This window comes from Cimex lectularius, unplaced genomic scaffold, assembly GCF_000648675.2.
Source record: "Cimex lectularius strain Harlan isolate CLEC.00 unplaced genomic scaffold, Clec_2.1 scaffold320, whole genome shotgun sequence".
NCBI classification, from domain to species: Eukaryota; Metazoa; Arthropoda; class Insecta; order Hemiptera; family Cimicidae; genus Cimex; species Cimex lectularius.
In genome coordinates, this window is record NW_019394176.1 from 253,927 (window position 1) to 266,840 (window position 12,914).

The 12,914-nt window shown below is 35.5% G+C and overlaps 3 protein-coding genes across 6 annotated transcripts in view; 1 reads left to right on the plus strand and 2 right to left on the minus strand.

The window, feature by feature from the left end:
- Positions 1-12,914, plus strand: part of LOC106663034 (COP9 signalosome complex subunit 3) — a 13,260-nt gene continuing 346 nt past the window's right edge. Inside the window, exons 1-10 of one of the 3 annotated variants that reach the window (XM_014387534.2) lie at positions 1-257; positions 8,119-8,249; positions 8,313-8,466; positions 8,527-8,750; positions 8,827-9,021; positions 9,077-9,228; positions 9,342-9,501; positions 9,604-9,717; positions 9,778-9,930; positions 10,011-10,202. In XM_014387534.2, the coding sequence (XP_014243020.1) occupies positions 203-257; positions 8,119-8,249; positions 8,313-8,466; positions 8,527-8,750; positions 8,827-9,021; positions 9,077-9,228; positions 9,342-9,501; positions 9,604-9,717; positions 9,778-9,918 (1,326 nt within the window). In that variant the 5' untranslated portion in view covers positions 1-202 and the 3' untranslated portion in view covers positions 9,919-9,930; positions 10,011-10,202. Of the gene's footprint in view, positions 258-8,118; positions 8,250-8,312; positions 8,467-8,526; positions 8,751-8,826; positions 9,022-9,076; positions 9,229-9,341; positions 9,502-9,603; positions 9,718-9,777; positions 9,931-10,010; positions 10,203-12,914 lie in introns of those variants that run through there. The other 2 variants (XM_014387535.2, XM_014387532.2) reach the window with 2 other exon arrangements.
- LOC106663033 (centrosomal protein of 78 kDa-like) lies at positions 1,693-5,334 on the minus strand. The gene is made up of 13 exons (XM_014387531.2): positions 5,102-5,334; positions 4,787-5,032; positions 4,537-4,727; positions 4,048-4,224; positions 3,732-3,906; positions 3,497-3,678; positions 3,321-3,436; positions 3,170-3,265; positions 3,056-3,097; positions 2,856-2,993; positions 2,411-2,791; positions 2,233-2,349; positions 1,693-1,859 (listed from the first exon to the last, which is right to left on the minus strand). The coding sequence occupies exons 1-13, from the start codon at positions 5,169-5,171 to the stop codon at positions 1,856-1,858; spliced, it is 1,935 nt and encodes a 644-aa protein (XP_014243017.1). The 5' UTR covers positions 5,172-5,334; the 3' UTR covers positions 1,693-1,855.
- Positions 10,508-12,914, minus strand: part of LOC106663032 (U3 small nucleolar RNA-associated protein 4 homolog) — a 10,187-nt gene continuing 7,780 nt past the window's right edge. For both annotated transcript variants that reach the window (XM_024229982.1, XM_014387530.1), the window contains exons 12-15: positions 11,222-11,317; positions 10,946-11,128; positions 10,751-10,891; positions 10,508-10,694 (exon numbers count right to left, since the gene is read on the minus strand). In XM_024229982.1, coding sequence (XP_024085750.1) covers positions 10,575-10,694; positions 10,751-10,891; positions 10,946-11,128; positions 11,222-11,317 — 540 coding nt within the window. In that variant the 3' untranslated portion in view covers positions 10,508-10,574. The remainder of the gene's footprint in view (positions 10,695-10,750; positions 10,892-10,945; positions 11,129-11,221; positions 11,318-12,914) is intronic.

A 12,914-nucleotide genomic window follows, 5' to 3' on the forward strand; every position in this document is an offset into this window, starting at 1 on the left:
ACCTTGCTTTCTCCTAACAGGACTATTTTGTGAAACCTTGCTCATCGTAGTGTACTCAAAAACTCATTATTCGATGTCTGTCCGGGTGTTAATCATTCGGTAACGCGAGTTTTTGTCGTTTTTTTTTCACCCCCGGTAATTTTAAAAATATTGCTGAATTTATCCTGTAGTTCGCCCTTTGCCGTTGAAAGACACGTGAACAATGGCAACACCTCTAGAGCAGTTCGTCCACAGCGTTCGGACCCTTTCATCCCAAGGTATATTTTTTTTTTGTACTGAAAAGACAAAAACTATGTTTTCTTTTAAACAGATCCGATCTAAAATACAATTTTGACGTATTTTCTTCGTTCCCAGTATAATTGAATGAAGAAATAATAGTAATTATTTACATAGAATTCCAACAAACTCAAAATATTTTACGAAATACTTTATGGCATGGACAACAGTCCGTCAGCCGGAGTTGATGTGAGCAAACAGAAATAATAATAAAAAAAGAATACATGAAATAATAATCTATAAAAATACTATAAACTACTGAATAGAATAGAATTAGGTTTACGAAGCCTCCTAGGATGGATCAAAGGGAGTCACCCACCTTGGTGCTTGAGTGACTCCGAGGTTGGGCTCTGATCGGGCGCCATCGACCTCTTTGGTAATTCCGGTGCTCTTCCGTTCCCTAAAACTATTCATTCTCACATTCACTCACACAATAAATACATACATACTACTTTATACAAACCCAATCACACTTCATATCCTCTGTCTAAAATCCGGGTCGGAGGTTACTCATTATTCCGACCCGACCCGGCTTGGCGGAGCAACGGTGGAGCCTTGAGATGATATGCCACCCAGCATACCCCTATTCTAACTTAAACTTTAACCTATAAAATAAATACCCCACTATATATAACCCATAATCCCAATATCTCTCAAAAACCTAGAAAGTTTTTCTTTAAACTTGCTGCCATGATCAAGCATTCTCTTATAGTCCAGTGGTATTCCATTTCAGTTCCTATACGGGGCCACGCTGCGACACCCCTCCAACATGTGCGACACTGTTATAAACTACTGAAATTAAATTAAACAAAAAATAAATGAATAAAATAAAAAATAAAGCATTACTAGAGAAGAAAATCGAAGAAATAGGAATGCTAACAAAATAGAAAGATAAAAAAAAGAGAAGAGAAAGACTAATAATTACAATAAGGAAATGAAAGCATGATTATAATACATTAATAATTAACGTTTATTATCATGAGATCCGGTCTGGTGTGACGCAGGTTTAGAAAAACAAAATTTTCTTTATCGTGCCAACGTTTTGATCTTTATTGAGATCATCTTCAGGGCCTGGGATTTATAAACATTGTTTAAATTATAGAAATACATGTACAATGTGAAAAAAAGTGAATTTATACTACTTAAATTACTTTTTTCTCTACAGTTTGATTATTCTTGGCTATACTGGTCATTTCATATATTTTTACAAATTGAGCCATCACTGAGGATGGTAGAATATTTATTTAATTGCATTTATACAAAATATCCAACAGTTTATTCATATGTTTTTGTACGTTGATTTTTATTACAGTTTGCAAAATTTGCATATGGTATGGTTAAAACTGCTTAAAAAAATGGTGTTTCAAAAATTATTTTTGCATGATTGAAATTATTCTCTCAAAATGATTATTATATCAATTTATTTATTGAGATAACTATTTAGCGTAAACAAAAAGGTTTTTATGTCGAAATTGTTTTTGTTTTTTTCGTCCTGTCAGACTTCGTTTTTAAATCGTGCATGATAAAATTATGATTCATTTCTCAATTCATGAACACCATTGGCTTTCTCGTTCGGGTTTCACCTGGAATTTGAAGAGAGAGAAATTAGTTCAACATAACATTTTTCTTACTCTTTTTATGTAAGGTTTTTGTTGAAATGAAAAGTTAGCGTCACGAGCGGGATACGAACCCACAACCTTCGGCTCAATACGCCGCTGCTCTAACCACTTGAGCTATCGTGACTTTGATCCATTTGGACACCAACTCCCCTATCTCAACCTACAACCTTTAATTTTCCCTCCTAATGCTAATCCCGCTCGTGACACTAACTGTTTTCATTTCAACCAAAACCTTACATAAACAGATTAATTAATTGAAAGAAATAATTTGGTCAATATACCACTAAATATCATGGATTTAACAATATTTTACACTAAAAAAATAAAATAAACATACAAATCTGTGCTATTATTCTCCTGCAGTTTGAGAAATTTCTTAAATGTGTCCCGTATATGGGAGATCCTGCTTTTTTCACAGATATCCTGTTCTTGATCACTGTCATCAGAATTTGGCCTTAAAAAAGATTTTGTCTGTTTTTAATTTTGTTGATTTATAAACACAAGGTGTCTTATACCGATGAGGTATACAGGAAACTTTCTCCTCGGGCTTTTCACTCGAAATAGTGGAAATTTTGTTCAATGCGACTGACGACTGCTTGGAAACATTTACAATGTTGGTCTGACTGTTTTCTTTAGACGAACCGTTGTCTTTGTATTGTTTCGCCGTTTTCTTGCACTGTTTCACTTGGTTTTCCTCGTTGCAAACTTCGGCCTTTATAGTTTTGAACTTTTTCAACCTGCTCTGAATATTTGACAATTGGTTCGCTGTCAAGACATACTCAGTCTGTTCGTTGGGTTGATTAATTCCTTGACTCGTTTTGAACACACTTTGACACTTTGTATGAAGCTGCGGCAAACTTTTATTCCTTGGGACGTTCTTGGTTGCATTGTTATACCTGAAAATACATTTGAGAATTGTGGAAAATTTTAATAAAAATAATTTATAAATATTATAATTACCCGGTGCACTTGACGATAGATTGTGACACGGCTTTCAGTGGACCTTTTTGCACTATCTTTGAAGTATTTGATCTTAACGAGTAATCTTGAAATGTAATTGAGCTTATTTTTTCTATGTTCTTCATAATTCCTTGAGTGCTGTAAAAATAAAAGATTAAATTGCTATTTTTTTCATGTTTTAACAAACAAAATTATATTACGTTAGTTTAGGCATTCTTTTCAGTATTTCCAGTTGCTGCTTTCTTTATGAAAAGGGGAAAAATTATGTTAAAAAAAAGAACCATAGAATTTTATGAATTTAAAAATTGTCTTACTTCATCATGGGTAATTTTTCGGCTAATATTTTGGGACATCTTGGTACTGACGGTGTGCTGAAACTTTTAACTAATGACCCACTGAATTGGCTTCCGCTGAAAATTTTATTCAACTTTATTACATCAGTCGTCGATGGTTATAGATCCTTACTTTTTACTCTTTGTAGTACTCAAGTTGATAACGGACGACGTTTTCAAGCTGTAAATTGATGAAACAGAGTCACCTGCCGATGTGTAGTTCCCAGTAGGATTGTCAAGCCATCCATACTAAAAATTTCAAGTAAAAAAACAAAACAAAAAAAAGCATCCGGTTAATTTCAATCTCACCTTTCCTTTGTCATCTTCGGTTGAATTTATCGCCAAAGTTTGTACAATGTTGGCTATCATGTTGATATCGTTAATAGGATTTTTCCTCACATCAAAAATAACGATTTCAGTATCAATGTTCAACAATTTTTGAATCAGGGTGCATCCCCAGTCAGTTATACCGCAGTTTTGCATGTCAATAGCTGTTTGATTTTTTTGTTTTAACTTATTTCTTTTAAAGAACAAAACTCAATACCTTTGATCCAGTAATCATCGAAAAGAACGTCTATAATGTCTTGCAGGCCTTTGTCTCCGATTTCAGGGTTATTGTTGATCGTTACTCTTCGTAGGCCGGGTATTAATTCATTAGGCACCTCTCTGTACCTCAAAGAGTGCTTCCAACACTCACCATATCTGGCGATCTCTTGGGCCTGAAAATTAAATGGGGATAAAGTAAATTTTAATTTGGTAATTTACTAGCCAATAATTTTTCTTTTTTTATTTGTACAATCGTCAAACTTTTGCATGTTTGTTTGAGATGTCATTTGTCTCAAAAAGCAACTGTCATTTACCTTTAATAGCTGTGCAATGCTCGCAGCTCCTTTTTCAGAAAGGTTGTTGTTCGACAAGTCAAGGGACAAGAGGGATGTCGTGTTCTTTATACACCTGCATAGAATTTCACAGTAATCATCTCCGATTTTGCAAGAGGACAAGGACAGATGTTGAAGTGACCTAGTGTACTCCAACGCCTACAAATTAAAATTAATAAGTTCCATTTTGAGAATTGTATGAAGAAAGATTTTGGTATTCCTAGTAGCAGAGGCCCAAGGAAGATATTCTGCCTTGGGAGCTTTTACTAAACAAAATATCAAGCCTGAGTAATCAAAGTTCATTGCTTTGCTTTTCATTCTATTGCCTCTACTAGTTTGGAACTTCTAAGATTTTTCCCATTTGCCATAAAATGAAAAAAATCAATTTGTGCAGATAACATTTGTCTTTATTTTGTATGAAAAGTCATATGTTAAAAAGGATAAATTAGTGAAATATCGATATTGGCTTACCCCACTCAAAATTTCAATTGGTTCTCCTTGCAATGGTAGCGTTTGCAACTGAAGGCACATAAGCGCCCGCGACTGGGATAAACATTCGGACAAAGCGTTCATTAGCTTAATTAATATGTACTTAGTGAAGATGGCAGGACCTTTGGTAAAGTCCCTCGCTTTTCTCTCGCAGTTTATTTTGTCAGCCATGACTGAAACAGTTTCAGGTATTAGTGCAAATGAATTTAATTACAAACCTGGTCCGACTCACCACACGTCGAATACAGACGACTTCTTATCCCGATGAAATGGAGGAACTTGTCTCCGCTAATAGCCTTTATCAACGGAATCCAGTCGTGGCACTTGATCCTATCCCCGACGAATGAAAGGACATTACGAGGCAGATGTACTTTGATATTCCGCAGCGGTTCTGTGTGGTGCACTTTACAGGCATACTCGTATTTGTCGGAAAAACTGCTGCACGTTGACCAGTTTGTGTTAAAACTTGCTACACTCCCTAAATTTAAAAAAAAAAAATGGATGACAATTTTAAGAAGACAACACATCAAAAGATTTTTTTACTCACCGCTCTGACTGCTTGGCCGACTGCTCACGCTAAGCCTACTGCTTCCACAAGATATAACTGAGTCTGGCATGTCGAATTTCAAACAAATGCTCTGACAAAGGAGATAGTCAAAAATATATATTAATCGACTAACTATTAGGAATCTAAATCATGAATAATCATTAATTAAACAACAAAAGTGTAAACCTGGTGTTTTTTAAGTATGATTGTATTTAGGAAAATATAATTTTACCATATGAGTGTGCTTCCTTAAAACAAAGAGTAAATTGAAAAAATAAATAACAAAATGCTTGACAAAAAATAAAATAAGTAAATAATAAAATTATCCATGATCTTCATTTCTCCCTGGTTTTGTCTGTCAGACTCATTTGCATTCCCTCTTTCCTCATTGGTTCATTTGCCAAATTAAATACTTACAAAATTACTTTCAAACTGTTTAAGACTGATCACTGAAATAGCAAATTGCAGAAATGTTTCTGATCAATTACGATTAAATTCGCAGACCTCAGTATTTGAAAATTTTATGGATGGAATAAAAAACCAAAAACGCTGCACAAGGAGACTCAAACATATAGCAGGAGCAATTCTTGCCTCCAGAGAAAACACACAAGATCTCCCACTTTTATTGTGTACAAAATGAGAATCAGATTCTGGAGATGCAAAGAAATAAAACCAGATCTAAGGAGAAGCTGTTAAAAATTTTGGAGAGAATTAAAATACACAAGATGACTATAATGGTGCTAGACAAAATGAGGGGAAATCGTCTGTGTCAGATTGAAGGGGTCATAGATAACAGAGATCTTTGGGAGAAAAGCAACCCCAAATTAGGAATCTTCATATGGTAGTGATAGATCAAAGAAGACAAGGTAATTGTAGGGGTAAAAGGGGCGAACTGTACCTTAGCAAAACCCTTCGGGTTGTTTATACTATCTTCAAAGCTCAGGACCATGCAATATAACTGTTCACAGGAGCTAACAGAAAAAATATGAAATGTGCACATACTCTCAAACAGTTAGACAGCTATAAAGCTCCAAACCAGTCTGAGAATGCCTAAATTTTCTAATAGCCCTAGGAAAAATGACTAAAGTTAGCACAAGAAGGAAATGAACAGGCTTACCTGAGAGCATGCTAATCTTATTCATCATTAGTGCTACAATTTGTTACTGGGTCCTGGCTGCCTCAATAATTTTTTTCTCTGTTGCTCCCTGTCTCGAGCGTTTTGAAAACACTGAGTTCTGACAGAACCGCTTACACAATTCATTCACCTTAGTTTTTGGTCTTCTTCGTTTTCTCGCATGATAAAATGTCTAATCAAGGGGTTGAAAAGACCAGACTCTGCTCACAGGATATTGGCCGAAGATGGTACAGAGGAAATACTAGATTCAGATAACTCAAGTGTTAATTTGCAATCAGTTCCCAGGCGTCGTAAAAATACGGGAGAGGAGCTGCCTACAAGTTTGGAAGTTCGGTGGTACAGGCCTTTTAAAGAGGAGTGCTAGCAGGCTTTATAGATAGGCTAGATATGACCTATACGGCTACAGAAAGGGCAAGAATTGCTAATGCCTCCTCGGGTAAGAATCTTCCGATTCTCCTTAGAGAAACCCACAACATGTAGGAAAGGTCTGGGTCTAATTTGCCAAAAATAGACAAAGACTCAAATGTGTAGTTCATAGAGGCCGATCAGCCTCTCGTTGTTCATCCCTGGTGAACTTTAATGGCATAGAGAGAACCAGCAGAGACAAGCCTGTCTGAACAGAAACTTCCAAGAAAAAAAAGAAGCTGCATCTTTTGTTGATCTGAAGTCCTGTACAAGCTGAAATTCTTACTCCTGGAAGAAGAAAAAGCCTGAAGAATACACACACCCTTAATAAAGCTTTGTGATTTGATAAAAAGCTTAATCTTTAAACAAGTAAATTGCACATTAGGCTAATACAAATTATGAATGGTGTAGTGAGTCTGTTGTTTCTATTAATTTGCTAGTCAGAGCAGTAATGGATTATAACACAATTAATAATACTGCTCCCATTACTTAAATTCAACAAGTAAACAAGAACTTTTAAATCTTTGTTGTAAATTAACTTACTGTGAGTAGGTACTATCTTTTTAAAAAGATTAAGGTAGGCTAATACTGGTCATCAAAAGTACGTACTGAACAATTAGGCCCAATCCAAATTATGTATAATTTGCACTGATCATAAGATCTTTGTTCTTTGATGTTATAAGCTCAAATTCAGAGTTCTTGCAATATAACTTTTGTATGTTAATAAATTGACTCTGATTATTAAGCAAATAGTTGCATATGGGTGCCAGACATATGTCTTGAGGATGGACAAAAAGGTGGATGTCCAGCCTTCTGACACTAAAAATGCATTAATAAACATGATTTTTAAAAAGTGGCAGCATCGATGTGCCGGGGTCGAAAAAAAAGCTCTCATGTTTCAATTGTCGATGGGTGGCCCTCAAAGATCACCCACTTAAGAATAAGCCATAAGATGTTGACACACAGATTACTTACTCCTGGGCCAAAGCCCACCTGTCCAGAATGTAAGAGAAAGGTTGCTCAACTCAGTCCCACATAATTGGAGGGTACAATTCCCTGGCTCCTTGTAGAGAGCGTGTAGGAACACTAACCGATTTGAGAATTGATCTTGAGCACATCAGTGAGTATCTCCCGAGAAAGTTGGCTTTTTTATTGTATATAATACTTTACTTGTGTATGTTGAGACTGAATGTATTTATTAGTGTGAAAGTATAGCATGAGAGGGGATTATGGCGGAATATTTAGGACCCCATTGACCCTCGATTAGATTAGTTATATAATACTAGAGGGTAATGGAAGAACATTGAGTACTCCACCACCTTGACTTTGTACTGCTAGCCAGGGTGGGTGATCTGCTCTACGCTCTTGTGTATATATTTGCAAATCCATGTGGAGAATTGGGCTTAAAGTATTTCATTCTCCTTCGAACCTGTCTCTTGCTAATATGTTTATAAATTTCATTTATTCTATTCAACAGGTAATTTCAGAGAGCTTGTCGACCTCCTTCACAAATCAACTTCTACCGAGCTGCTCATCAAGAATGCCCAGCACTTGGATACCGTTTTGGAAACTTTCGACCTCCAATGTCACTCCCTCGCTATGCTCGAGGTTTTTATTATTTATTTTTAGCTTTTATTCCATTTTTTGATTTTTTTACGTGTTTATGTTTAGGTTCTTGGCGTCAAGTTATCCTACCCACCACAGTCCGTACCGCCGTCAGGCTCTCAAACCCAAGCAGCCGATTACCAAGAGATCCTCTTCACCCAGGTTCAGGAGTTCATAAACGGCTGTGTGGCCCAGCAGATTAGATTTTCGCCCGGTTCATGTAAGCAATTTGAAATTTGAAAAATTAAATTGTCTATATTAATTGTTTTATGTTTCATAGATGCTGAATTGTGTCATATTATCACTAGACAATTAATCGAAGCTAAGTCACCTATAAGAGGCATAGAGTTATTATCGACGGCGATTAGAAAACTTCAGACCCACCCATCCGAATTAACATTAATACATGCCGATCTTTGTCAACTTTGCCTTTTGGCCAAATGTTTTAAACCAGCTTTAAAAGTGCTTAATCAAGATATCACTTCTATTTCAACCACAGATGAGGTAACAGATTTATTTTTAAAATAATAATAATAATAAAATTAAAAAAAGGATTTTTTTATTATTTTAAAAATTACAGGGTGTCCAGTTTGAATCAAAATATTTCCTTTTGTATTATTATTACGGTGGAATGATATACACCGCTATGAAAAATTATGATAGGGCGCTGTACATGTTCGAAGTCGTGATCTCGACACCGGCGATGGCCGTGTCTCACATTATGCTAGAAGCTTATAAAAAATACATATTGGTTTCGCTCATACTTCATGGGAAAGTAGGTAGTTATGATGTTATGTTGAGGTGTTATTAATTTTTTTTTTTTTTTAAAGGTTTTGCCAATGCCGAAATACACATCACAAATCGTCGGAAGGTTCATGAAACCGCTTAGTCAGGCTTATCATGACCTCGCAGTCGTCTACGCTACAAATAACACTGAAGAATTAAAATTAGCAGTGAGCAAATACGCAGAAACGATCACACGGTGAGACCCAAATTTTGTTTTACAATTTTTACCCCCCCGTCACGATCTGAATGTCAGTTCACTCTCAGATCACATAGCTAACCCCCTCGCTCTACCTCATAATTTTTTTTTAGTGATAACAATATGGGTTTAACGAAGCAGGTGGTCTTCTCATTGTACAAGAAAAACATTCAAAGGTTGACGAAAACGTTTTTAACGCTTTCCCTCTCGGACGTTGCAAGCAGAGTGCAACTGAACGGGCCGAGTGAAGCTGAAAGATACATCCTGAACATGGTATCGTACCGATTCAGCCATGGTGTCCAGTTTGAATCAAAATATTTCCTAAGTAAAGAGTAAATTCTCTTAAGTCTAACGATATGATTTTTTCCCCCCCAGATCGATGAGCGGGAAATATTCGCGACTATCAATCAGAAAGACGGCATGGTTATATTTCACGACGATCCCGAGAAGTACAACAGCCCTGGGATGCTTTGTAAACTCGAGGATGAGGTACGAGGAATTTTTCTACACAAAATCAAATCGAAACACTTATACATTTCATTTTTATAGATGACGTTGTGCACGGATTTAGACAAGAGGATTCAAAAGATGGAGGAAGAGATACTCGTGAACCCCCAGTACGTCAAAAAGGCATGCGGAACGACCGAAGATGATCTGACCCAAGGTACGAAGCTCAACTACATCGTTTGAATCCACCAATACGTATATTTCAAAAAAATTGTTTTATCTGTTTTTTATTTGTCTTCTTCTTTTGTTTGTTTGTTTTTTTCGATTGTATGCAGGTATGTAATATCGGGGATAGTTGAGTACACGTCAAAGCGAGCGGTTGTTACTTATTGAAAAGAAGTTATCGCGAAAACAGGCCCGGTAGAGAACTTATCAGAACATTTAGAACAGTGTACATTATTTTTTTTTTAATATAAACATTATATTATCTCTGATATGATATAAAAAATTATATAAATTGTTTGTTCAGATGGATTTTGTTCATTTTATTTCCACCTTTCATTTTTTTTCTTTGTGAACCTTTCATTTATTGTAGATTTTTTGTATATATATATATATATAATGTTCGGAAAACATAAAGCAGAGCACAAAGTTGTTTAAAAATAAATAAATAAAAAACTAATATCTAGTCTTGCAATTATGTAATGTAAAAATAAACCAACAATTTGACCATTTTTATAGCTAGAATTGTGCAACGGGAATGAAAACCAGAGAATTTTACAAAATGATTTTTTTAAATTATAATTATTATTATTAATTAAAAAACATGAAATCAAATATAAATTTTCTATACAATTATGTACAATTTCTTTTTCACCCGACCCTTTTAAAAAAATAAACTACATTCTCCCGAAGCGCTTTTGTTTGAAGTTGGTCGGCAGTTTTTCTTTAAGTGTCACAGGGCTGATTTCGACTGCGATCATTTCATCTTCACCAAGCATACCAAAGAAGACAAGATGCTGAAAAATACATTGTAATGTATTAACAGTTTTTGTTTTTTTTTAACATCTTTTACCTTGTATTTCTTGATAACGTGGAACGCCTGTTTAGGGCTGTTGTTGAGAGGGTGTTGATTGCTATTTTCTAAAATGTCAGTCGAGACATCGCTACCTCCGGAGCTCAGCCGAGGGATTTTTGCCTCTGTTTTTGGTATCTCCTTTATTTAAAATTAAGTCAGATGTGATTTTTTTTTTTTTTTAATTAAATTTACCTTCTGTTTATTGATGATGAGTATTGTTGAATCATCATTCAACATTATGATGTCTTTGTTTTTCGGATCGAAGGCTATGCTGTGCACAGGGAAATTACGCGAGAGCCATTGCTTCGGGTGCTGGTCCTGCAGTTTCCGAGAGAATCCTGTGTATTTCTTTTTATGCAGGGAATATTCAACAAGCTGAAACCAAAAAATTAAACCCTTATCAAAATCTGTTATGCAAATTTGGAGTAAACAAAAAATTTAATAACTTATAAACAAGTTTTTTGCTACCTTATGATCTGCATAGACAGCAACTAGAAGATCGGTTTCGGGCTGAATTGCCAGAGCTGTAATCGAACAAGCGTATCTCGGCAGTTTAGCATGAACCTAATAAAAATGATAAAAAACTTTAAATAGGCCTTTTTTTTTATTGTGTGCCACTCTTTTTTTATTCCTAATTGTTAGAAATATAAAAGTCTTATATTAAACATAAATTTATTTCTCAATAAAAACAAAATATGTTTGACTTATTTCTACAGCTAATATTAAAAAAGCTATTGTGTATAATTCAATTTTTTTTTTTAGATGTAAATGTTCACTCGTTCAGTTATTCATTTAAATAAAGGTATTTTTGAGAAAGGGAAAGAGAGACTTGTTAGTAAGATTTGGTATAAGGATGAGGAAAAGAGATGGACCGCTATGAATGAGAAGAGCCAGAAAAACTTTGAAGAAGTAACAGAGAAAAGAAAAAGAAGAGATTTTGAACAAGGGAGGTGAGAGAGAGGAAGTGAAACAAGATAACATTTTGAAAAAAACAATTGAAAAAGAAAGAAACAAAAGGGAAACTTTTTAACAAAGAGAGAGGGAGAAAACGATATGTTTTCAATAAGGGAGAGAAAGAAAGAGATCGGGAGGAGGGGTGATAAAGCAGAGTTGGATGAATGTATAGATAGAGAGAGGGGATTAGATTATACAGGAGCCGGCCTCTTTACGACTTGTGCACCGCGACCAGTATTGGTCATCTCCATTTTTTATCTAGAGATCCTCATTGAGCTCGAGGGATTTTACCAGCCCCCAAAGCTTTTTCGAGGGCTATCGTGTGTATCCTTCAGGCCCTGACTTTTCCTCTTCATCAGATTAGGAATCTCAACCTAAATAGACTAACAGAAGACGTGTTCCGCTATTTCTTCTTCTTGGCAATCCTGTCACTTCAAGCCTATATATATGCCTCCGAAGTCTGCAGTTGAGAGAGGGGGTATCAATTGAAGGAGAGAGAGAAAAAGAAGAGAAGAGATGGTTAGATAGATAAAGAGATAATGTGGGGGAATGAGAGATAAAGAGAAAGAGATGGTTAGATAGAGGAAAAGCAATGGATGGATAGCTAGATAGATAAAGAGAGAGGGGAGAGCGTTTGAGGGAAAGAAAAATACAGAAATAGAGAGATGGAGCGACAGAAAAAAATAAAGAGATGGATTGATAGAGAGTGAGAGGAAAGGATATAGAAAGAGATGGTTGGATGGATAGAGAGAAAAGGAAGGAAGAGTCGGATAGACAGAGATTGAGGAGTGAAGGAGAGAGAAAGAGATATTGAGACAGAGAAAGAAAAATATAGATAAGAAGAGGGAGAAAGAAATAGAAAAAGAGAAAAAAGATGGGTAGCGATAGAATGGGGGGAGAGATAAAAAAAGAATTGGTTGGATAGATAGAGATTGAGAGATGAAAAGGAGAAAGAGATAGATAGAGATTGAGGGAAGAGAGAGAAAGAGATGGTGAAAAAGTTAGGAAGAGACAGAGTGCAGGGAGAGAGAGACAGAGAAAAGTTAGATAAAGAAAAAGAAAGGGAAGAAAGAGACGGATGAATGGATACATAGAGTGAGAGAGAGAAACAAAGGAAAATGTTTTAAACAAATGAGAAAGAACAAATAAAAGAGTAGATTTTGAACACATTAGTGAGAGAAAAAAACAAAACAAAAGAGAAGATTTT

Bases quoted from the DNA above. Each gene is read 5' to 3' on its own strand.
- LOC106663033 (XM_014387531.2), bottom strand. From the start codon at position 5,171: ATGCCAGACTCAGTTATATCTTGTGGAAGCAGTAGGCTTAGCGTGAGC. The intron at 3,907-4,047 runs GTAAATGACAGT...TTTAATTTTCAG, and splicing joins GCATTGCACAGCTATTAAAG to GCCCAAGAGATCGCCAGATA. The intron at 3,437-3,496 runs GTGAGATTGAAA...TGAAATTTTTAG, and splicing joins CCGAAGATGACAAAGGAAAG to TATGGATGGCTTGACAATCC.